This window comes from Dasypus novemcinctus, chromosome 7, assembly GCF_030445035.2.
Source record: "Dasypus novemcinctus isolate mDasNov1 chromosome 7, mDasNov1.1.hap2, whole genome shotgun sequence".
Lineage (NCBI taxonomy): Eukaryota > Metazoa > Chordata > Mammalia > Cingulata > Dasypodidae > Dasypus > Dasypus novemcinctus.
This window is the reverse complement of record NC_080679.1, coordinates 31317007-31342697: the sequence shown is the minus strand read 5'-3', so window position 1 is coordinate 31342697 and position 25691 is coordinate 31317007. Positions and strand designations below refer to the sequence as shown.

Here is a 25691-nt window from a genome sequence, read left to right as displayed (position 1 = left end):
TCCTCCTCCTCCTTCTCCTCCTCCTCCTCCTCCTTCTCCTCCTACCCCTCCCCCTCGTCCCTTTGGGATGGTCTAGTAGGAAAAGTCACTCAGGAATGGCACCACGTACTTTCAGGAAAGAGGAAAAAAAAGAGAGAGAGAGAGAGGTCAGTCAGTGCTACAGCAATGCGATTAACAAGAAGAGAAAAAACTTGATCCACCGGTTCCTTAAGAATCGACCAAAAGCTAAGACAAGAAAACTGAAAGAAAAGGGGGGAGGGGGGATAAGAGAGGAGGGACAGGCAGGCAGAACTCTGCGAGGAACCTAGGCCAACTTCACAGGACAGTTTTTGGCCCTTGGCAAATAATAATAATAATAATAATAATAATAATAATAATAATAATAATAATACTTCCATCTCTTTCGCCCATACCAGAACCTGTCAAAGTGATTTAACTGCTGCCTTTTTACTTGTCATACCACCTCCTTTTTTTTTATTTTTTAATTTCAAAAGGATCTGGATATTACCTTCTATCTGGGCAACTGCGATTTATTCCAGGCTACCCAATCTTCTTGGAATTCAAGTTAAAACAAAGCAAAACAAGCCCAAATCCATGACAGCCATAGAGATGAGAACTGATTAATCGATTAACATCCCAGAAAGAGATTACAAGAAGAAGAGAAATTAAGGCAGAGGTTATCATCTTCACGGATTCCCTGAGCGCCCTTTACAGAAATCATTACCCTAATCATTAACCACAATTGACCCCTTCCAGAGAAAAATATCTACATTATTATTATTACTACTGGTTAACAGCAACAAGTCATTTGATCACATCACAGCGCAAAACGAGATGCTATATAATTACACTTAACTTTGAATACACTCCCCCCCCCTTTTGCAAATCAGATACACATATTTATATATAATCTATGAATCAGAAGACAAATAAAACAAGAGCTGTTCACGCAAAAGCCAAGCGGAGATTTACCTCAGCAGTGCATGCAGTAAAATAATCCCATCACCCTTTTGTTTGTGTTTACTGTTAGTGTGTCCTCTCCCTTTCTTTCTTTCCTGTGACTAACGTGTGTTTGTGCACTGCAGTTGGTGGTGGAAACTAAGGCAGTGGATCTGTAGCTAAGGGTAATCCTGTTTTTACTTCCTCCATCTTCAGCGAGGAGCAGGGTTAGCCCGGGACAGCTGGTCAAACCCCGAGAAACCGATCCGACGCAGCCCGAGCACATCTCCCCAGCCGGCGGGGCTCGCGCAGACGCCCGCGGGCAGAGGGCAGGCGGACGGCGGCGGGCGCCGGGGCCCGGGGAGCGGGCCTACGTGCGCGCGCGCGCGCGGGCGTGCCTGTGTGCGGGGCCCGGGCCTGTGCGTGAGTGCATATGTGTGCGTGTGCGTGTGTGCGCGCGGGCGGGAGCGCGTGTGCGCGTGTCTGTGCGCTTGGCCGCTCGGCGCGCTCGGCAATCGATTACAGGACAAGTGCTGCCCGGCGGCCCCGCGACGCGCGCACTCCCTCGCGCCCGGCCGCGTCGCCCCCCGCCCGGAGACCCCCAGAACGCGGGCCCCGCCCCCAAAGGGGGACCAGGTAACCGCTAGTGCGAGTGCCGCGGTGATCCCCTCCATCTGCTCCCAAGTCATAATAAATCTCACGTTTGCTGCCAGCCTGGAAGGATTGGAACGGTGAGGGGAGGTGCATTTCGGCCGCGTGAAGTTTTCTTTCCAACTGGGATTTGCGGTGAGGCCGGGCGAAGGGAGCGGGACGGCAATCCAGGCGCTGGCCGCGGAGCTCCGGGATCGGTGTCCTGGCCCCACTTAGGGTGTGCGCGTGGACCCACCCACTGAGGTTTCGCTGTAAACTGTGCGGTCAATTTCTGAAAACTGCATCCGATAGACGAGGACAAGAATCAGGATAGAAAGGCCCTTGGGAATGGACTGAGAAGAAAATTCGGGTCTGAAATGAAGCTCAACTGTGAATTACTATTTTGCAAGTGCTTTTTTTGCACGGCATGTTTAAAATTCGAGTGTTCACTTGCTTTTTCTCCCCCAGCATGTGCCACGAACACCAAAGTCAAAGGAAAGGATTGGTGTCCAAAAAGTTGAGTTATACATACAACTGCTGTCCATCAATATCATCGGTTAGTTATAGAACAGCTTTTTTGTTTGTGGGAGAACTTTGAACCGTTATGAGTAAAACAAATGCATATTCTTTCGACAAATAGTAGCGTTTATTATCTTTCTTGACCACATTTATAAAATGAGGGAATGGAGATTTCTGTAATCAAAGGGAAGAAGAAAATGAAAGGAGCTGAAAATTCTGAGCTATGTAGTCTGGGTGGCTTAAGTTTGAAAACACATGAAAATAAAAGGACTACCAAACAGCATTTCTGAGAAACCATATTACAAATTGTGAAGAAAATCAATGCTGAAAGAGTAGGAACAGGTACCATACTTCTCCTTTCAATAATCCTAGAAATAGTTGCCGAGGTCTTTGGGTTTTAATTTCCTCCTGAGAAAAGAGGAGTATATTGAAAATAAAATCATATTCTATATCTTAGTTGCCGCTCTGTATGTCAGGGAAATTTTCAACTGTCTTTTCTTTAGATTTTAAAGTAGAGGAGGAATTCATTCAAACCTTAAACCTATAGTCATCAAGTAATGGTTACCATATAACTTGTATATATTTAAATTTTATAATTACTTTTTAAAAAGCTTATTCCATATACTGTATTTATTAAACATCAAATTAAGGAAAATGATAGTTGGTACTGTACCACAAAAAGACCAGTTTTCACTGGAAAGCAAATCATTTGGACTCAGACTTCCAACAACTTTATGATAATTTTAAGAAAAATTGTGAGTTATATATAGTAAACCAGTTTTTAAACATAACTGCCAGTTATCTAAATGAAAGTGACTTTCCAAAAATCATCGTTTGCAAAGACTAAACAGAAATCCATATATCATTCTAAATATCCCAATACACAGCAAGGAATTTAATCTTAAATTATCTCAGAAAATCAAAATGGTGCTCCCCTCAATAAACACTCAATACATAGAGGTTAATATGACTTCTCTAAATTGTCATAAATACTTCCTAAAAACTTACTATCTGCAAAGTTGTAGAAGTCCTTAAAAAGATGAATTAAAACATGTTTAAACCTAAGATGAAATATCTGGGTAGTTTAAGCTATTTAATTCTTTAAGCAATTTAATTTACCAGTTGTCAAATTAAGGATTCCTCTTCAGGTTTGCCCCAAGCTACCCCTTTGACTGTCCTTGCTCCTGGCTCATTAGTGCTTAATTTAGCTTCCTTGAAAATGTATCCTTTTCTGGAGTTTCATTGGCTCCTGGTCACCAGAGGTACACTTTCTCCCTCTAGCGGCTAAGCATTCAGACACTTTAGAGTCTGTCTCCCCATGGGGGTGTTGGACAGGGGTAATAGATCCCAGATTTTAGAATGGCAAAGATCTCATGACCACATGTGAGAACTGGACCATCTAGGAAAACTTTTCCCTCTTTGTAACATCCGATGTCCCTTTCTCGCCTACAGATCAAGGTGTTATATCTACCCCATTCCAAGGACATTAAAATTATTTTTATATACTGAGATTGGGGACTGTATTTCATGCCTCTGGGGTGTGATAGTCTTGCTGTGAGACTCACATGAATTCCAAATGAGAAGGAACTCTTGTGTAAACTGTAGTAATTTATCTTGTTCAAAATTTTCTTGACAGTTTTTTGTTAGTGTTTAGAGGACACATTTTATTTCTGACTTTTGCTGTAACTAGAGTATACATGTATTTTCAAAGAACATATATAGAATGTAGGAATATGGCCAGCAGGAAGGTGGAGTACCATACTCTGGTCATTGTATCCAGTTGCATAATTAAATTTTTCCTTTGGGAGGTAGGTGGACAGGTGAAAAGAAAACATGCCCACTCCCACCACTTTTCACATAGCTGGTTGTCATCTCTTCTTTCCCAGCTTCACCATCACCCCTAGAGAGGCTTTCTCTGACCATTCTTCCAAAATTGCTCTCTGTTCCATAAACAAGTTATTTCATGATGATAATATCTCTTAATTCATGAATCAAATTGATGATCAGGGAATGCGACAGGTTTAATTTTACAATCACTAAGAGCAATTAACAAAAGAAAATTTTAAGAGGCATTGTAACTAAAATGTACATTACAGAGTACTGTTTTGGGGTTTATTTTGGATTGTTTGCTTTACCTCTTAAATTTAAAAACCATTAAATACTCTTTAAAAGAATTTGGATAAAAGCTCATTTTTGTTTGTTGAAAGAATTAAAATCCATGTTTTTATGTTTTTGTTTTGTTTTTGGTAGTGAGGGGTGTGTGGAGGGGGCAACTTGGAAAATTGCATTACTTTCTTAATACCAAAGAAGAATTTGGGGGGAAAGTAATTAAATATCAATTTCTCTTATTTAGCTGGCTTTATTGTACCCAATAGAGAACACAATCACCAGAGTCAGTGCCCTAAAATAGTTTGAATCTTGGAAAAGTTAAGATTAACAAGCATACACATGTATACAATGTTTTATAACTGATTACTTCTTTTATTTTTGTCAGGGGTATTCTTGTCTTTGAAGTGGTGTTCTCTTTTTAAGCAGGATATGGAACAATAGGCTCACTTTCTCCTGTCGACCTGGATTGGCACTGTACAGAAAGAAGCAGGGAAGCCAGAAATGGAACAGTGATTTCAAAGAAAATATCAAATCCAGTTCATATGTAAGGCATATTGATACTTTTCAACTTTGCCTCCCTGAGTTCATTGATAGCCTGGGGTCTCTTCATTTGGCATTTAAGTCCCAAATGGTAAGAATCTTCTCATTACATCCTCCTTGTCCAGTGGTTTCTTTTAACAATTTTTAAGAGTGTTGCTTTATAAATTAGAGATAAGGCTCTTGTACAAATGCCCATATCTCTGAAAATGTAACATTGTTACTTAAATTCATGCTTTGATAGAGTAATATCAGATTTCTTCTAGAAAACACTTTTTGATGTAGAGGAGATAAACTATCTCTATCCCAAATGGGAATTATAAATGGTGGGAGTAAAACTTAGACCAAAGATGTGAGGACCAGAGAGATTTCTGAATAAAAATGAAAGCACATTTTTTAAGGTGTCATTAAAACTCATTATAGATGCTATTAAAATGTGTGTTCTGCATTTGAGGAAATGAATTCCATTAATGAAAAATGAACTTTGAGCTGGGTCAAGTGTAGATAGGGGGGCTCAGAAAACAACTCTAAAAGGCTCTGGGAAGGAGGTTCTTCTAAGAAACCCTAAACCTATAGAACACTATGGCACAAAAGAATACAATGAGAGTATTAGAATTCCTAGTAAAGTATTGGTAAAAGAAAAGAAAAAGATATGATCTAATTTTGTGAAAACACAGCCCAGTGATAGGTAGAGAATAACAATAAAAGGAAAAGACATTTCCTAGTGAGCATTGATTCCGATACAGGGGACACTACCCTCTGTAATCCATAATATTTTTCAGCAAGTAAATGCAAGAGATTGCAAAGAGACTTTTTTTTTTTTTTTTTGCTGGGAATACAGAGGAAAACCAAAAACGATCATCTGGCTTGGGATTTGGGAGATAAAAATATTCATAGGACACAGTGGCCTAAAAATCTATACTACCAAAGGCCTAGTTCTTCTAGAGATCAGGGTAAGGACAGGGTACATCTTGAAGGAAACATTTGGTAGTTAAACCATTGCCAATAGCAGTATGAGCCTGTGTTTTTAATCCTGTGAAAAGCTCATGGAATTACATGTCCAGAATTTTGCAACCAAAATTCTTTCATAGTACAGCAAAGTCTAATCATGTTCTTGAATAATCCTATGTATGCTGAGCAAAATAGAGGAACATATTAGCAACAGAGAGTTGCTAATCCAGGAACTCAATTTGCCATCTCTTCATAGATGTGACAATGTAGGAAATTAAAGGCCATACTGGGACAGAACTGAGAAGCCATTTCCTGTTTGATAACCCCAAAAGAGAGTGTTTGATAGGAAAGAGGGAAAAGAATCAAAGAAAGATCATTTATAGGTAGTGAATTAATTCAAATGTCATCTCCCCCAGTTCTCATGACTTGTGGTTTAAAGAAAGGTTAGCTTAATAAGGAGGTTAGGGTGGCATTTGGAACTGTCTCAAGATATGTTATATTAAGGAGCATAGAACCATTAGTATCATCTCCCTGTGAGCAGGTATGTTCATGTTTCAAAAAGGTACTTAAAAATTGACGTTGTGGTGAGCTACTAGACACCTTGGAAAGTCCCACTCAGTAGCCTAAAAGTATCATCAAAAGTCCTATAAACTATCTTCCAGAAACTACTACATCAGAAGACTGTTTTTGAGGTGTACTCTTATGAAGAAATAAATCTACATACAGTATCTATAGCACTTCAGATTGATGACATAACTGATTTCAATAAAGATGGAATGTCACAAAGGCAAGCCTTATATAAAATCAGCATTATAGGCAGTGTTTTGTGCCAGGCAAGAAATAAATCTACATACAGTATCTATAGCACTTCAGATTGATGGCATAACTGATTTCAATAAAGATGGAATGTCACAAAGGCAAGCCTTATATAAAATCAGCATTATAGGCAGTGTTTTGTGCCAGGCAAGAAATAAATCTACATACAGTATCTATAGCACTTCAGATTGATGACATAACTGATTTCAATAAAGATGGAATGTCACAAAGGCAAGCCTTATATAAAATCAGCATTATAGGCAGTGTTTTGTGCCAGGCACCATGGTGAGAAAATCACATGCATTACCTCATTTAACCCCATAGTCAATAACAGAGGTAATATTTTCCTCATTTTTCACATGAAGAATTTGAGGCTTGGAGACATTTATTAATTTGTCTCAGGTTCCATGATGTCAGACCTGGGTCTCAAATGCATGTTTTATCTTCTAAGAAGTCCATGTTCATAGCAACCATTCTAAATTGTCTCCTATGATAGACAAATATCTATCATTCACATAGACCTGTTGCTGTAATTAGATCCAGTCCTTAAGGTAATACACTGTCTAATTGACCACTTGAAAACTAAATATCCAGGATGTTCTTAGAAGATTAATCAAATGTGGTATCAACACAGAATTCTCTACCAAACCCAATGCCTGTCTGTGCATGAAACACGACCTATCTGACATCTAATATTTTAACACCAAATTTTCTTCAATACCTACTTGAACTTTTCTGAACAAGTGAAAGACATGAGAGAATCACTGAGAGTAAATTAAAAGATAATGATCCTATAAAGAAATGAATAACAATAATGACAGATGCAGACAAGAACTTTAAATTTTTGGTCACAAGTACATTTGCATATTTTGTTTCAAAGGGGATGGTTTGTGATTCATTGTTCCCAGAAACATATGCATCATACTCCTTTTGTAGATGTACTTCACCTATATGTGCAAAGAATGAATGAATTAATGTGGTGAAGATTGTGGTTTTAAATGGTTATGGCATTCGTAAATGGCGGCCGGCGGGGAGTCGGGCCCCGGCATGGATGTTGGTTTCACTTTCTCCGCCGCTGCCGCCCGGTAGCTGCTGGAAGCCTTTCTCGCACCGCCTTCGCGAGCAGCGGGCTGTCGACACACCTCACCAGCCAGCCGTGTGCCGGGGACTGCTGGCCGGGGCTGCTAGTCAGTGAAGGGGGACCACACTACCAAGTCACGCAAGCCACTGGCCAGGAGAAGTAGACAGCTTTAATGGCAGAAGCGGGGGAGCCAGGGCGTGCGGGGTTATGCGTGATCTGTGAGCGAGTCTGGGGAGGGGGTAGTGGATGGGAGTTATATAGGGTGAACGCGGAAACATTGTCTGATTGGTTGGGACAGCAATATGTCTATATATGGTAACTATAGATTTACTAGACAAAATGGCAGAAGGAGATGAAATGGCGGCTTGGCGCATGCGCGCTGTCCTCTCCCCGTGACTCAGTGCTTTGAAGACCATCCCTGAGTTTACTCAAGGGCATGTGGGGGCTAGAGTTTGCTCATAGTCCCATGTCTTGTAGTGCAAGTCTCATGGCTTGGACGGCTGCACTGTCAGGCCTTCCCTCAAATGGCATTTTGGATTTTTCAGGAGCCAGATCTTTTCTAGTGGAGAGCAGCTCTCAAATTATGGTAAAATTTGAACATTTCCTTAGTATCCATTAAGATAAGCCTGTGAGAATGGGTTATTTCTATTTCTTTCAATTTTAACTGACAAATACAATAAATACTGGAGTAGAGAAATACAACTATATTATTTGAATTAGGCTTTTCTGGCTCTCATACTAATCCATTCTCCTTAGCTGTGGAAGTTGCGTATTTGCTCTCTCCTCACTGGGTCCCCCCCCCAAAAAAAAACAACAACAAATAATGACTATTTGATAACAAGGGATACTGTCAAGTAAGCTGATTTTCGAGGTCTTTGTGAGAACTTTGCTTTAAGGCATTTTTGAATAACCAGTTCTAATCCAGAAAAGTATCATAAAACATCAAAAAATAGCCAATGAATAAAATGAACCTGGGTCTGGTATGTTCATAATACAATTTATTTTTTTTAGGAGGTACTGGGTATTGAACCCAGGATCTCGTGCATAGAAAGCAGGCACTCAGCCACTGAGCTACATCTGCTTCCCAATGAGAGTTGAGATTTTTGTTGTTTGTTTTGTTTTTAGGAGGTACCAGAGATCAAACCCAGGACCTCTTACATGGGAAGCAGACATTCAACCACTCAAGCTTCATCTGCTCCCATAATATAATTTTGAAAATGTTTTACTATTTCCTAATATTTATGTTAGAGAATGAATGCCTGGCAGAAGACTAGTTCAATATTTAAACAGGAGTCATCTTTCTTCATATTCCTATATGGCTGACAGAGGCATGCCCCGCTTCCCCCATCCCTACCCCAGGTTTGGTAAATACTGTCTTCAGAGGCCATTCCTAATGTGGAAGTGAACCCTGCAGGCATTAGTCATATCTTACACACAGCCCCTTTGATCAGTTCCAAACGCAACATTAGCAACTTTCCGAAATTTTTACCTGTTGTTTTCCTATATGGAGAGAATATATTTAACAATTATGTTTCTCGTTATAAATAAATGACATTTCTGCTATTGTACAGCCACTTTTTATGAATTGGTTATTTTAATTGTCCTTTCTAAAAACAGTAGTCAACTATGAACTTGCGTTTCTGGAGGCCTGTAAGGCTCAAACCCAACCCTGTATCCTGGAGCTCACAAAGGTCATGCCACCCCACAGCATGTCTTATCTGGCCAGACTTCTCCACTGATTCCTTGAGAATATCTTGAACTCATCCCTTTGCTTTCTTAAGAACATTGACATATCTGCCTCAGTCCAGCCAGCCTATTTAAGGAGATTCATGAGGAAAGGAAGCATTTTTGAGACAGGCTGTTAAATGGAGTGATTCAGAGATCTGAGAGGAAAACCAGGTGATCTGAGAAGGAGAAATGAGAGATTAACAGCCTCATATGCTGCCTGGAACATTCTAGTTAAGGTGTAGGTATGAGTCAGTTTGGGTATTAACCCTATTACTGGGGCCTTATAATGTGAAAGCCAAAGAGAGGAGACAGACGCTGGAAGTCAATGGAACCCAGAAGAGAAAAGGACTTCGCTGTATGAGGCGAAAGCCAGTCAGAATACTAAGGACCCTGAGAGTAAGCAGTCCTTCTAACCTATGAAGCCATTAGCCAATAAATTCCTATTGTTAAGCCATCCCCTTTTTGTAGTATTTGCCATAACAGTCAGGGAACTAAGAAAAGGCCTTTATGAAAGTTGACCAGAGTCCAAGTTTTTACAGATCATTGCCATATAGTGTCTCCTAATTGGGATGATAGCCTCCTAACACTTGCTTCCCCTTGCACTTATATTCTGAATTCTTCTGAACCTTGGCAGATTAGGCGTTTTTCCTGCCAACTCAATTCCATTACTTCCTTCAAAATCAGTGAGAAAACAAGGGAGCTCAAAGTCTCTGGATCAAATGAGGACTTTAACTCAGGGGTTCTTAACCTTTTTTGTTTCACAGACCCCTTTGCCAGTCAGGTGAAAACCACAGACAATCTCAGAATGTAGCAGCATATGGTTTTATGACATTCAACTAGAGTCAGGTCTAACAACTACAATAAGTTTGAAATATGGGTGAGCGTAAGCTATTTTTTGAGATATGCAACAACTGTAATGTGATGTGAAATGAATACTGCATTAATTTATTGCATACATTCTAAGTGAAGGAAATGCTATTTTTCAGTTAGAAGTCAGAGAAAATAAAGTTAATAAATCAATCTATTGATTTATTGATAAAAAAATCAATTTATTAACTTTATCCCCTAAAATCTTGGGGGTCCGTGGACCCCTGGTTAAGAATCCCTGCTTTAGTTTTTTCACTGAAGTCACTAGATTTTGCCAAGCATTGTACACTGAGAAATGATGGTGAAAGGATTAGAATTCTTAAGTCAGGTAACAGTGCCAGAAAGTACATAGAAATCACCAACCTTACTCAAACCAAAACATTGTTAGGTCTCTCGTCACAACCATGGGCTAAAATGTACCCTCAAAGATCAATATAACTGTATTGGAATTTAAAAAAAAATACTTAAGTTGTCCCACTTCCACTAAACATAGAAATCCCCAATACATCATCTTCCTAGGAGGCCTTTAAGTCGATGAGGCCATTTGTATGTAAGTCTGCAAACATTATCCTGGAATGCAACTGAGACATAAAGTTCATTGCTATAACTTGACAGAAATACATGTTATTAGTTAAGATGTGCTCAAACTGAATAAGGGGGAGTCCTATTCCAGTATGGCTGAAGTCCTTGTAAGCAAAGGAGATTGGACATGAAAGAAAAAGCCATAGGGAGAATCAAGAAACCTAAAGTCATTGAAATCCAGGAGTGAGAGGAGAGGATATCACATATGATGGAAAAGCCCAGGAACCCTAAGGACCACTGGTAGCCAGCCCCAGAATGACAAGTCTTTGAAGACAAAGCTTTGCCTTTCTGACTCCTGAATTCTGGACTTTCCCTAACACCAAAACCGTGAGCCAATTAATTCCCATTGTTTAAGTCAACCTGGTGAATGGTATTTGTTTTAGCATCTGGGAAACTAAGACATATAGTCAAAGTAGTTTCCCTAAGCTATGTGTGTTCATCAAATTCCATGACAAATAAACATTTTTAAATGGGTGTCCACAGGAATTCTTAAAATAGTATGTTGGCAGCAGCAATTTAAAATATCAATCAGTTTATTTAAAAATCTGTTTATACACAACTTTTCAGAATTACCCTGTATTCAGCATTAGTTAGTTCATAAACTTGTTTGTTACATCTTTCATTGACTGCAAAAATGCTAAGCTGGACTCACCCTCACTCACCCCCAGCCTTCCACCTCATCCTAGAGGAATAAGAGTCTTAGTAGTAGGTAGCAGTTTAAAATGTATCTCCCTGAAGCAGTGTTTTTCAAATGTCCAGTTGTAACCTATTAGTGGGTTATATGTTTAGTTCAGTGAATCAGAACTAGCATTTTAAAATATGAAAGAGTGTATCATGCATAATAAGGCTAAATGAAGAGGTAAAATTTTATCTCAGAGATGCACGTATATATTTACTGGGTTACCATGTAAAATGTATTTTATTTCCTATGGATTGTTTGATCAAAAAAACATTAAAAGTCATTGTTCAAGAGAATGGAAAAATAAATGAGGTGTATATACTACTACATATATTAACATGGTTAAATCTCCAAAATACGTTGGGTGAAACCAGCCATTTCTAAAAGGATTCTTATATTAAATGTTAATGTAATTCTTAAAGACATAGAAAAATATTCTGTCGTTTATTTATATATGTATATATAATATGAGTATAAGATTGAAAAGAAAGACAATTCTTTCAGAACTGCAGTAACTTCAGGGGAGAGATAGGAAGATGGAATGAATTTGGATGCCAAAGAGGCCCAAATGTATTTGCATTGCTTTATTTCTAAAACAATATTCTAGAAGTCAGGAGACTTTCATTCTAATTCTTACTGCCATTAACTGACTGTTTTACTCCTTGGTTCACTTCATGTCTCTGGTCCTAGTTGCTCCATGTGTGAAATGGAGGGATTATACCAGAAAGTGAACGGAAGTGTCAAGCTCAAAGGAGAGGTGGAATGGTATAATGAAATTGCATTTTAATCACATGATATTCAACCGAAAGAATTTAAATGATTCCTCAATATTAACCAGTCAGTTAGTGGCAGAACTCAGGCTAGATAGAGGCAAGTCATCTAGAATTTTAGTCTTTCATTCTCTGTACCATATTTTATCTAGGATGATCAGGTCAAGAGATTGCCATTATTTTCATCTTCACTATATAAAGTGGGCCTCATTGCCAATGGTTCTCCTAATGTTACTGAAGGAAAGAATGAAAATTTTGAAAAGGCCAACTTTAATACAGAGAGAGTGTGCATGTGTTATGAAATATTAAAATAAGTTATGATCACTCTTCTCAAGTGACCTTTTAGTTTAACCAGGACTTCTCTTAAATTCCTAAAAGTAGCCAAGTCTGTGTCCTCTAGTACTCTAATTTAAAAATTGTTAAACAGGAAGAATTCTCTTCAACACTGATCTTAGACTATTGTTTGAAGCTGTTTGATTTATTTATTCCCCAATTCTTCCTAAAAGAATTTGTGTGAACTCATAGTAATACAAAAAGATGAAAAAATATATATTATTATATTATAGGCCTAGGTTCAAATCTCAGCTCTATCACTTACTGTGTTACTTAATAATAGGACACTTTATGTAATATCTCTGTGCCTTAGTTTCCTCATCTGTTAAAAGGGGATGATGATAATAACTGTACTTACTTTATAAGTTTTAATGGTTTTTTAAAAATAAGGATTAAATGAGTTAATAGTTGTAACTGACCAAATCAAGGCTGAAAACAATGCTTGATCCCTCATAAGGGTTATACCATGTTTTTTTAATAAAATAAACAAACAAATATTCTGAATACCAGTTTTCAGATGCTTAAATCAGTATGATTTTGCAGTTAGTAGAGTTAATTGTTGTAGAAACATAAAAGCTAACCATCACTTTGTACTTTATTTTTATACTTATTTCTTTCCCAATATTTTAATTTTTTCCCAAACATCTGGAGTGTCATTTTTTAAAGAAAAATCAGTAAAAAACGTATTTCTGCCATATGAACATACTTTGAGACATGTAATCCTCCTAATAAAATATATTTAAAAAATCAGATTCAAATTTTTCTATTTAGACCTCAGCCAACTGTAAATTAGAGCATCTGTGTCATTTCCTAGAAAACCCTCACATAGCAACAATCAGCTAAACTAACCCCCACTTTTTGTTCAAAGTTTAAGGCAATTTATAAACTAAGTTGCCTCCCCTAAAGACTAAAAACATCTCAGTTTTTGTTTGTTTGCCTTCTTTTGAAGGCTTTCAAAATGAAATTTTGGCTTAAGCATTTTTTAATGAAATCAATTCAAAGTTACAAAAAAAACCCCTAAGCTAGACAGAAAACTGAGTATGAAATATATCTGATATATAAGCAGCCTTTGTTCTGTTGAATTACTCCACACTTCGTATTTCTGCCTCTGAACTATGCTGATGCCATATATTGTAAATGCATGTTTTGTAATTCCGTTCAACTTATTTAGTACCTACTATCTGCATAAATAATGTTACCACCTAACTCACAATAAAATATACATTATATTTTTATCCATGCATATCTCATCTCCCCTACTATAGTAGAACAATTTTAGAGAAAAAAACTGGGGCATTCTCTCTCTATATATATTTTTTGTAATGTTCCTAACTCTTAACACAGTGATTCACACAGACTTGGTACTGTCTTTGTTTATACAAATGGAATCCTTCCTCAACAAAGTATTATGAAATATTCCAATGCTGTCTAGTCATTTTTTCATTAAAAAGAACTTAATGCATTTCCTTTCTCTTTTTCTGTATTCAAATATCTATGCTTTTTTTTTTTCAATTTAGGCTTTTATACTTTGGCTAAATCAATCAAGCTATTATGGCCTTTGCAGTTATTAAACAGACATCTTTTTGGTTTCTTCTAAATCTTTTCGGTATTTATGAAAAAGCATATCTCAAGTGTTTTTAACCCTCTTTTATAGAACTTCTGTGAGTCTTTCAGTTCTTACAGTACGCCTCAAACATTGATGTCCATTTAAAGCCTATTTATATTATGTACTTTAAAAAACAATCTTTATGTCTTAAAATAGTGTATGACTTCGATTTGATCACAGAACTAAAACTAGGATTAAAGTCTAGCTTTCAGAAACACCTGTTCCTTATTCTCAATTTCTCTTAACTCAGGGTAGAGAACATGATGAGCTTTTACTCTTTTTTTTTCTTTGCTTATGTTTCTTTTTCTTTTTATTTATTTCTGGTATTTTTCATTTTTCTTAATGATAAATGAAAAATTAATTTGGACATTAAATTGAAAGTACAATTAGACTTATCACTATCAATAGTAATGCAGAATTTCATCTCAGTGTATCCAGTCTTCATCTTTCATGTTTTCCTATAAAAGATTATTTTCTTTGGTAGATTTCTTTAACAGAAGTATATTTTAAGAACTATCAAAGTTGTCTAATGTATCTCCTTTCCATCAGTTCGTATCTTTCACTTATTATATAAGAACTTTAAAATTTTTATTGGCAAATCCACGTTGCAGGTTGAATTGGGAGGTTTATTTATTGCAGGTAGTGAGAACTTTATTGTAATTAATTCATTTTACTTATTTATATTTTGATTAATTCTAAGAAATATTTGAAGTTACTGTGGGAAATATTTGAGAATCTGAAGAATTAGCTAAAGAGGATATCAATGACCATGAAGGTCTAAGATTAAATTCAAAGTGACGTAATGAAAGCATTGTAATATATTCTGACACAATCCATTCATTTGATATATTGTTTATCATATCTATGTATTTCAGGAGGTCATAGTCATAAACTTTGAATATCCTTTTAAAAAATCCCTAATAATTGAAGTGAAATTAATTGTGAAATGAAATAATAAAATTGCAAAAATTACTGTACCTTGCAGATTATTAATTGTTACTGAGCTTTGATTCTTTACTAAAAGTTGATATGTTACTACCCATCTCCATGGACAGAATAATGAATGTTTTAGAAAAATTATCCAATATGTCTTAGAATAAGAGCCAAAGGATCATTTCAATAGAATTAATACACTATTGTATTAATGTGATTTATTTTTAACAGAGTAATTTTATCAAGACTTATCTAGCTAAGTACAATAACAACAATAGGGAAAAACAGAATTTCTGTCATTACCTGCTTCTATAATTGTGCATGCATAAAGTATCTTCGAAGCCTTTGAAAAGATTGTTCAACCTGAATATTAATTTTGTTAATACTGTAATTTCGTGCCTGCTATCCATGTTCAATCTAGTTGTGCTTTGAGGAGCAGCTGAGGCTTTATGGAAAACTTTATGAAACATTCTGTTTAGAAGCAATTCTTTTCCTTTGCATTATGTACTCTGGTTATTTTTCTTCTTTTGTGTTTTATTTCTAGAACATTTGTATGGAAACAAGAGCCTTGTTTCTTACAAGCACATCTGCTCTTGCTGCTTGTAGATTATAAGCAGTCATCATCCTCTGTGATATCATAATCATTTCCACAGTAACCAGTTTGGCTTACTTTAAAATATATATAATAAAAGTTACATAATGTCATCTGTCACAAAGTGTTTATCTCAAAACAGATACATAATAACTTCCCAGTGTTCTCCACCCAGTGCATGTAGCCCATTCATATCACAGCACCAAAGCTTTATTTAGCCTCTTGCATTTAATTCTCTTAAATCCATGCGACTGTCAATTCACATGGATTTACAGTAAGAATAGAATGCTTGAGGAAACAAATTCTGAAGGACCAACTTTATTGTACCTCAATGCCCTGTCACTTGGCTTATCTGGAGTTACTTAAATGAGGGAGAAAATATATGAGACCTTGGTGTTTTATATTCTACAATAAATAATGATATAGATTTGAATAACAGCTGGAAGGCTTTTGAAGACCTTTACTTAAAATGATTTTATGAATAGCCACTACATTCACTCAGCCACTTCAGTGCTGTCACTACTGTGATGAAATATGGCTATGAGAGGCCTCAGAACATAATCATTTGATGGCAAGTCAAGGCTGCTAAAGAGTTCTGGAATGAGGAACAGACTGTGGCATATTCTACAACATCAATATTTGTCAAAATTATGAACTTTTAGTCACAATAACAAAGCAATCCATGAAGAAATATATATTGAGTACCTAGTATAAGCAAGCACTGTATTTGGAATCATGTGTGATCTAAGAGAGCATAGACACAATCTCTGATCTTTTAAAACTTTTGAGGTTAATGTGTCATTAGTATCACTCATTTCTTCAATAAGCACTACAGAAATACTTTTGAATTAAATATTTCTCTTTAATTCAAACTCTTCCCCTTTTTTAAGTGCATATATCTTTAATGAGCCACAGTAGGTTCAGGAGAATAGGTTAACTGAATCCCAGTAAGCTATTCAAGGTTGAATACTAAGGAAATTTGCATAGAGGGGATTCAGAGGCAGCTACAGAAGACACTTGGGTTCAGAAAGGCAGCAATAGAACATATGGTTCTAAGCGTAGGTATGAGACTAGTGCCATTTATCCTGGTGACAAACACACAGAATTGTGAGTCTGAAGATAGGTCAGGAATTAAAGGATGGGCATGAATAACAAGGACCAAGGGGTCAAGTCAAGGGAAGGAAGTCCAGGGTGGAGCAGACTAGAGGCAAGTGTTAAAATGGCAGTTGAATGATGGAGGTCTAAGTAATGGGGTCAGCCGCTTATAGAGGTCCAGCTGCATGAAAAGGACTCAGTCAAACAAGACTGAATTCGGAATTAGGATATCCATTCACTGTGGTGCCAGGGGACAAGATAGAAAATAATTAAGGAGGAACTTACTGTTTTCTGCCCAATGAGTGACCATAGTTTATGTATATAATCATATTTTTTCATTCATTCACTCAGTGTCAAGCACTCTACTAGACCTAAAAGTTAATAAAACTTGACAGTCAACTTTATAAACACATTATACTGGGTGAAACATAATGACGTAGTGGATTAGCAAATAATTAAAATGTGTCTCATGTATTATGAAGGAAATAAACAAGGTGTCATAATAAGGAATAAAAAAAGAAGCTGGGGAAACGGACTTTGCCTAGTGGTTAGGGCGTCCTTCTACCACATGGGAGGTCCGCGGTTCAAGCCCTGGGCCTCCTTGACCCGTGTGGAGCTGGCCCATGCACAGTGCTGAGGCTCACAAGGAGTGCCCTGCCACACAGGGGTGTCCCCCGCGTAGCCACGAGCAAGGAGTGCGCCCTGTAAGGAGAGCCGCCCAGCCTGAAAGAAAGTGCAGCCTGCCCAGGAATGGCGCCGCCCACACTTCCCGTGCCACTGACGACAACAGAAGCGGACAAAGAAACAAGACGCAGCAAATAGACACAGAGAACAGACAACCGGGGTGGGAGGGCAGAATTAAATAAATAAATAAATCTTTAAAAAAAAAAAAAAGATGCTGAAGATCAAGGGAATCCTGGGATGTAGCCCTTTGAGGTCAGTCTCCCAGGACCAGTGGGTGCTGAAGAAGAGCTGAAAAATGGATCTGGAGGGACCAATGAAATGTATCTGGAACACCCATAAAATCATTTAATCACACATATGTGAATTGTAAGAGACTGAAAGTGAACAAATAAATGAGGGCACCACTGTCAAGTCTTTCAAGTGTGGAATTTCTATACTTGTCTCAGAAAATCTTATTTATCATATGTGATAAAAGGCTATTGGTATCTTCAGTGGGGCCTCTTGTCACTGGGTGCTGGAGAAGTTGACAAAACAAAATGCGGCATAAAGAGGCAAATTATCACTTTTCTTCTAGGTTAGAGAATGTAGCTTATTATGAAAGCCAAATGGGCCTACTAACTCAACCCTAGAATTAGCAGACTTACCTATCCACTTCTAGGACTTTCTTGATTGGAGCAGACCTCCCCACTAAAAATCTGGCGCAGGTGAGACTGACAACATAGGAAGTAGAGGTGGGAAGCAGAGAGAGTCTTGGAGTTTAACTAGAGAAAGTCCCTTCTAATATTAACAAAAGGTGTTTGAAAACAATAGTCCCCTCTGTATTAGCCAGGGTTCTCTAGGGAAACAGAATCAGCAGGAAATATCTGTCAATAGTATGAGATTTTGTAAGAGTCTCTCACATGACTGAGGATGCACAAATCCAGTTTCCACAGGCAGGCTGAAAACCAGGGGCTCCGATGCAAATCTAGTGAAGGTCCTTCTTGAGTTTCTGGGAGATGTTGGCTGTCCAAAGATGAGCTGGGAAATTCTCTCTAAATACTGAAATCACTTCTCCTTTTAAGACATTCACATGATTGGATAAAGTGTCACTCATTGGTGACAGCAATCTCCGATTGATGTAGATGTAATCAGCTAGCTATGAGGTAAACTCACTGATGACTAAAGTCCATAAATGTCCTTGTATTACAATTAGCTCAATGCTTGCTTTACCAAGCAACTGGGCACAATTACCTGGCTGAGGTGACACATTAGCCTAACCATCACAGCCCACCCCTTGTCAACTCGGCAGCCATATTCATTACTTTAAACCATATTTAGTCTCTAAGTAAAAACAATAACAGACATGCATACATATATATTTCCACCTAACAATGTTCAACCTCTTCTGCATACAACCAGCAGTGCATTAATTCCCTACAGAATAGGGTGCAAGTCCTTGGGTAATATTCACTCTTAAGCTTGACATCCTTAAATATTGACATGAAGCTAATACAACTTTCCATGTGATAGGGGAAAAGGTTGGGGAGGAAAACAAATTCGTTTTAAGTACATATACAATCATAACGAAATAAGGAAGAAAGATTCGTGAGTCTTACAGTCCTCATTGCTGTAACTGGTCATGTGATTGAAGTTCATATTTATCACTACCTTCTTTCACTACCAATTCCATGTTCCCATTACCTTCAGCAATCACTTTAGCAGGCCATGGTTCTTTGCCTGGTGGGGTGACCCAAATTTCATTCCTGAAGATTCTGGGTCATTGTTAGTCCTGCTTGGATTGGGTCATTGCAGTTTTCCATTGACTTTAATTATAGGGCTTGGCAGTACTAGGAGTGGCCTAGATGATCTCGTATATTCCAGGCAAACTCTTCTTTACTCCCATTATGTAGATGCAATTCTTTTTCCCCTTGATATTCAGGATCAATTACCCAAGCTAGTATAGTAATTACTTTCTTTGCCTGTTGATTCAGAGGTAAGATGAGTCCAAAGTGTCCAGGTGGTAGTCTTAACTTCCAGTTCAATGGAATCATTGTTGTGTCCATGGGTGGAAGTTTTGGAAGAAGCACTGTACGGAGGAAATGCAAACCTATATTCAGAGTATGTATCTATTCCAGTTAAAACAAATTGCTATTCCAGTTAAAACAAATTGCTGCCCCTTCTGTGGTGGAAGTGGTCCAATGTAATGAACCTGCCACCAAGTTGCAGACTGATCATCTCAAGGAATGGTACCATATCAGGGGCAAAGTGTAAGTCTCTGCTGCTGACAGATCGGGCACTCAGCAGTGGCTGTAGCCAAGTCAGCCTTGGTGAGGGGAAGTCCATGTTGGCGAGCCCATGCATAACCTCCATCCCTACCTCCATGGCCACTTTGTCCATGAGCCCAAGGCATTAGCCACAGAGTGGGTCATCTTATCCACTTGATTATTAAAATCTTCCTCTGCTGAAGTCACCCTCTGGTGAGCATTCAAGTGGGACACAAATATTTTCATGTTCTGTTGCTCTCTCAGAAAGGTCTATCCACATACCTCTTCCCCAGACCTCTTTGTCACCAAGTCTCAAATCATGTTCCTTCCAAGACCATGACCATCCAGCAAACCATTGGCAAAAGCCAATGAATCAGTGTACATGGGCTCACTTCTGGTCATTTCTTTTTTCAAGCAAAATGAACAACCAGGTGTACTACTCAAAGTTCTGCCCACTGGGAAGATTTGCCTTCACCACTATCCTTCAGGGATGTCCCAGAAAAGGAATGTAATGTTGCAGCTATCCACTTTCAGGTGGTAGCTACTTATCGTGCAGAACCATCTATAAACCAGACCCAAGTTTTCTCATCCTCAGCCAATTGATTGTAAGGGACTCCCCAAGAGGCCAAAGCTGTGGGCTGGGAAAGAGAAGGTAACATGTCAGGGGTGGTGACCATGGGCATCTGGGCTACTTTCTCATGTTACTTACTTATGCCTTCAGGACCTCTTGAGTGCTATCTTGTAAATGCCTCTTCCACATTATTATGGAGTGCTGCTGTGCACGCCCAACTTTATGGTTTGGTGGGTTAGACAATACCCAGGTCATGATAGGCAACTCAGGTCTCATGGTAACTTGATGGCTCATGGTTAAGTGTTTCTCTGCTAAGGCCCAGTAGCAGGCCAAAAGGTGTTTCTCAAAAGGAGAATTGTTATCTGCTGAGAATTGTAAGGCTTTCTTCCAAAATCCTAATGGTCTGCTTTGTGAATCTCCTATAGGGGCCTGCCAGAGTCTTAAGACAGCATCTCTATTTGCCACTGAAACTTCCATCACCATTGGATCTGCTGGATCATATGACCCAAGTGGTAGTGGAGCTTGCACAGCAGCCTGGACCTGTCACACGGCCTCCTCTTGTTCCTGTCTTCAATCAAAACTAGCAGTTTTTCTGGTCACCCAGTAAATGGGCTGGAGTAGCACACCCAAATGAGGAATGTGTTGGCTCCAAAATCTGAAGAAACCAACTAAGCATTATGCCTCTTTTTTTTGTCATAGAAGGGGCCAGATGCAATAGCTTATCCTTCACTTTAGAAGGGATATCTTGACATACACCACACCACTGGACACCTAGAAATTTTACTGAGGTGGAAGGACCCTGTATTTTTGTTGGATTTGTCTCCCATTTTCTCTCACACATATGCCTTACTAATAAGTCTAGAGTCTTTGCTACTTCTGGCTCACTGGGTCTAACCAACATAATGTCATCAATATAATGGACTGGTGTGATGTCTTGTGAGAGGGAGAGACTATCAAGTTCCCTACAGACAATTTTATGACATGGAGCTGTGTAGTTGATATACCTCTGAGGCATGACAGTGAAGGTATAGTGCTGGCCTTGCCAGCTGAAAGCAAACTGTTTCTGGTGTTACTAATGACAACTGAGAAAAAAGTGTTTGCCAAATCAACAGCTGCATATCAGGTACCAGGAGATGTGATGATTTGCTCAAGCAATGATACCACATCTAGGACAGCAGCTGCAATTGAAGTCACCACCTGGTTAAGTTTTCGATAATATACTGCCATCCTCCAAGATCTGTCTCTTTTCTGCACTGGCAAAATAGGAGAGTTTAATGGGGATGTGGTGGGAATCACAACCCCTGTATCCTTCAAATCTTTGATAGTGGCACTAATCTCTAAAATCACTCCAGGAATCCAGTATTGCTTTTGATTTACTATTTTGCGAGGTAGGGGTAGTTAAGTGGCTTCCACTTGGCCTTTCCAGTCATAATAGCCCTCACTCCACAACTCAGGGGTCCAGTGTGGGGATTCTGCCAGGTACTGAGTATGTGTATTCCAATTATGCATTCTGCAAATGGGGAAAACCAGAGAAAGGGTCTTGGAACCCAGTGGACCCACTGTGAGACAGACCTGAGCTAGAACTCCATCAATCATCTGACCTCCATAAGCCCCTACTCTGACTGGTGGACCACAGTGATGTTTTGAGTCTCTTGGAATTAATGTCATTCTGAGCCAGTGTCTAATAATCTCCCAAATGTTTGATCATTTCCTTTTCCCCAATGCACAGTTATTCTGTAAAAGGCCATAGGTACCCTTGGGGAAAGGTGGGAGGAAGATTAACAGTCTAACTTTTTGGCAGTTTAATAGGATCCTTCCCCAAGAGGACCTGGCCTTCCCCTCATTCAAGGGGCTCTGGGTCCGTAAACTGTCTTTAAGTCTAGAATGGATTAAGGAGCTGTTATTCTCTGTGTCTGTAATTTGAATTAAGGTTTTGTTCACTCAACCTAGAACTCTTCTGTTTGTACAGATCCAGAAGAAATTTAGTAGACTGCCCATCTATTTTACTTCTAGGTACCCCATGATATATTAGCCAACACTATAACTCTGTGACTCAGATTATTTTGAGTGCTGCTTTGAGTCTGCCTTTCCCTGCGGTAACCACGTCCACCTTGTCTTTGGTGATTAAATGCCGATACTTGACTTTGGGATCAAAATCCCACCATCCCCATAATATTTAAGGATTCTAATTACATCACAGCCCTCCCTACAGTAATATATGGACTACAGAGTAGAGCAACCACAGAACTCTTCAGGGAAGATGGAGTTAGTCTTACAAATTTATTCCTCACAGTCCTGGTTAAAGTTGTGTCTTCTGGACATTCCTGGGGTGGGTGGACAGGTCTCAAATGGTAAATCCTTTCTAACATTCCAATCTCTCTAAGAGAATTCCCTCTTCTACTGTATACCAGAGTAAACCGGGCAGCTCATCCTCAGACATGCTAGACCATCTCTTGGACCATGTTTCAATCATAGTTGACACATAAGCCTAATGATCACACACTCTGTCAAAGATCATTTAAAAAACATCTGTGAGCATTTCAGGGTCAATCTGTATATTACATATTAGTAAAGTTTAATTGATTTTTATGTAAAAATAAATGTGAGTTCTAATATTTTCTTCCCTTAACTCTAAGAGATTATTCTGCAGAATTTATATATGCCACTTTAGAAATCACTAGGGTAAAGAATACACTTTGAACCACATTGGCAAATTCAGTCCTAACTCAGTTCCTGGCAAACATCCTGGCCAAAGTCAGGAAGAAATTTATACCTTGAGCAAAGGCTGTCTAACTCTATTCTAACTCTTCAGGTTACCTAAATCAGGTTTAGCCCCAGTTCCACATTCAGTCAAGCTTCAGGCCCAGCTTTTACTGAACATGTTCTCCTGCTTTTTGTGGATAGCTCAGCACCACCCTGTCTCCAGTGCTCAACTCCAAGATGAGTGCTATTGACAGTATGTCAGTTTTACGATTATATATGAAGGACAACACATTATGGCAATGCTCTTAAGTCTTTTCTCTATCTACTGTGACGGTTAGAGTGACTATTGCTTTTTATCTGACTGACTCTCAGGAAATCAAGCAAGAGTTTTTAAAAAGAAAAAAAAATGAAAATCTTATAATGCAGTTTATAAATGAATAGGATTTTATGTTCCTATATAATGGCTTCATGGTAAAGAGGATCTGAAGCAACCGAAAGACTAAAATGGAAGACAGATAATGTCTATGCTCTATTCTGTTTTTTTTTTTCTTTGCCAAAAACCATTTCCCAAACAACTTTTGATTTTAGAATAGTTTTAGATTTACATAAAGGTCGAAAAGAGCACAAAGAGTGACCCGTATACGTCACACTCATTCAAAAACCATTTTAAAAATTTTTTGTTTGTTTGGCTGAGTGGTTTGCTTTGCTTTTTATTTTTTTGAAATCATGTGCATTTAATGCTATGTCAGCAGATTGGAGCAATAATAGCAAGTTTTCCATGAGGGGAAACCACTGCCATATTCCAGGGTTTTAGGGTAATAAAAATGCCCTTCTTAATTAGAATAAGAATTCAGAGCTATGACCTCTGTCCTCCTTAAATAAATATAAGCAAGTTTAAAATTGCCCCTGTGGGGAAATATTTTAGGGGTTGATAGTCATCCATTCAGCTTCATTTAAGCTACAGCTTGTCATCTATATACCTCAGTGACTGACACTTTCTATTTATTGCTTAATGAGACAATCTGTTGTCTACTAGAGTTTCTATTTAGCCCCAGGACAAGAAGGAAATGCATCTTTCTGAAATGAATTAATTTATTTCTCTTCCCTCCTCACCCCTCCCCCCCATTTTCTGCTCTCTGTGTCCATTCACTGTGTGTTCTTCTGTGACCACCTCTTTTTTTTTTTTAAGATTTATATATTTTTTTATTTCTCTCCCCTCCCCTCCCCCCCACTCCGCAGTTGTCTGCTCTCTGTGTCCATTCACTGTGTATTCTGTGACTGCTTCTATCCTTAGCAGCAGCACCAGGAATCTGTGTTTCTTTTTGTTGCGTCATCTTGTTGTGTCAGCTCTCTGTGTGTGCGGCACCACTCCTGGGCAGGCTGCACTCTCTTGCCATGCTGGGCAGCTCTCCCTATAGAGTGGGAATCTGTGTTTCTTTTTGTTGCATCATCTTCTTGTGTCAGCTCTCTGTGTGTGCAGCGCTGTTCTTGGGCAGGCTGCACTTTCTTTTGCACTGGGTGGCTCTCCTTACAGGACACACTCCTTGTGCCTGGGGTCCCCTACACGGTGGACACCCCTGCGTGGCAGGGCACACCTTGCATGCATTAGCACTGTGCATGGGCCAGCTCCACACAGGTCAAGGAGATCCAGGGTTTGAAATGCAGACCTCCCATGTGGTAGGTGGATGCCCTCATTAAGACCAGTCTTCGAAGGGATAAGAAGATCACCAGACTGGCAAGAGTTTTGCACACTTTAGAAGTTGTCCTATAACCTAAAGAGAAGAATTAACTCAAAATGAGAGTGTGTGATTGTCCCTTTGTCACCTAAACTCTATGCTTTTAGAATGTAGACTCCTTAGGAGCAAAGGCTGTAATTCTCCACATAGAAACTGTGCCTGACTCATAGATGGCATTCAATAAATATTTGTCGACTGACTGACTCTGAAGAAGTTCGGTAATTCCTATTCTATGTAAAAAGCAAGAAGAGGCTGCTGGGCTGCCAATAGAGGAAAGAAGCCTTAGGGGGAGAGTATTTATGGTCTAGCACCCTATTTTTAAACCTCTGGAATCTGCAGAGAAAATACAACCATGGTAAAACAAGTCAACAAAAATCTATCACCCCTGCCTAGAACACAGGGGAAACCATTTCTGATTGAAACCTAGGACATCCAAATGATGAGGTGTTCTGTGTTGTTGAGAATGGCCACAGTCTAAGGAGAGATTCGAGATAGAAAGGCATGTCAGTGAAAGGCAGTGATGCTGATCACCCTTGGAGACAGCAGTTAGCAAACATCTTCACTGAGGATTCACATGACCTAGGAAGGTTTTGCAGCTACTTGTACTAGGAGATGAACCTTGGTATAAAATGATGCTACACATTGGAAATTTTTCGTTGTTAGGTAGCATGGGTCTTTAGGTCTTTATAAGCTATCTTTTGCAAAACAAATCTGTTGATATCTTCTAATCATATTTTGGATGCTTTGGAATCAATCAGTATGCACCTGTGGAGAGTATTTTTCAGTTCCTGCAAAGCCACTTAAGTACACAGTAATCCCTTGAGACAATATGTCCCCTTTATGTCATAGATGTCTGATAATATTTCTTGAGCACTTACAAAGCACTCACCAGAGTGCTAAGTACATTGTTCTAATAATTATAGCAACCCCATATTGTTGCTATTATTGTGATGTCCATGTTAAAGATGAGGAACTTAGTCTTAGATA

At 38.7% G+C, this 25691-nt stretch overlaps 2 protein-coding genes across 9 annotated transcripts in view; one reads left to right on the top strand and one right to left on the bottom strand.

The window, feature by feature from the left end:
- Nucleotides 1-1756, bottom strand: part of IKZF2 (IKAROS family zinc finger 2) — a 151031-nt gene extending 149275 nt beyond the window's left edge. For 2 of the 8 annotated variants that reach the window (XM_071216140.1, XM_071216142.1), the window contains exon 1: nt 973-1163. The gene's annotated coding sequence lies outside the window, so the exon portion shown is untranslated. Of the gene's footprint in view, nt 1-508; nt 568-972; nt 1381-1640 lie in introns of those variants that run through there. The other 6 variants (XM_071216141.1, XM_058300183.1, XM_058300180.1 and 3 more) reach the window with 6 other exon arrangements.
- Nucleotides 96-22885, top strand: LOC139439258 (uncharacterized). Its single transcript, XM_071215981.1, has 4 exons — nt 96-146; nt 1156-1670; nt 4624-4828; nt 20691-22885. The coding sequence occupies exons 1-4, from the start codon at nt 96-98 to the stop codon at nt 20847-20849; spliced, it is 930 nt and encodes a 309-aa protein (XP_071072082.1). The 3' UTR covers nt 20850-22885.
- Nucleotides 22886-25691: the final 2806 nt, after the last annotated feature.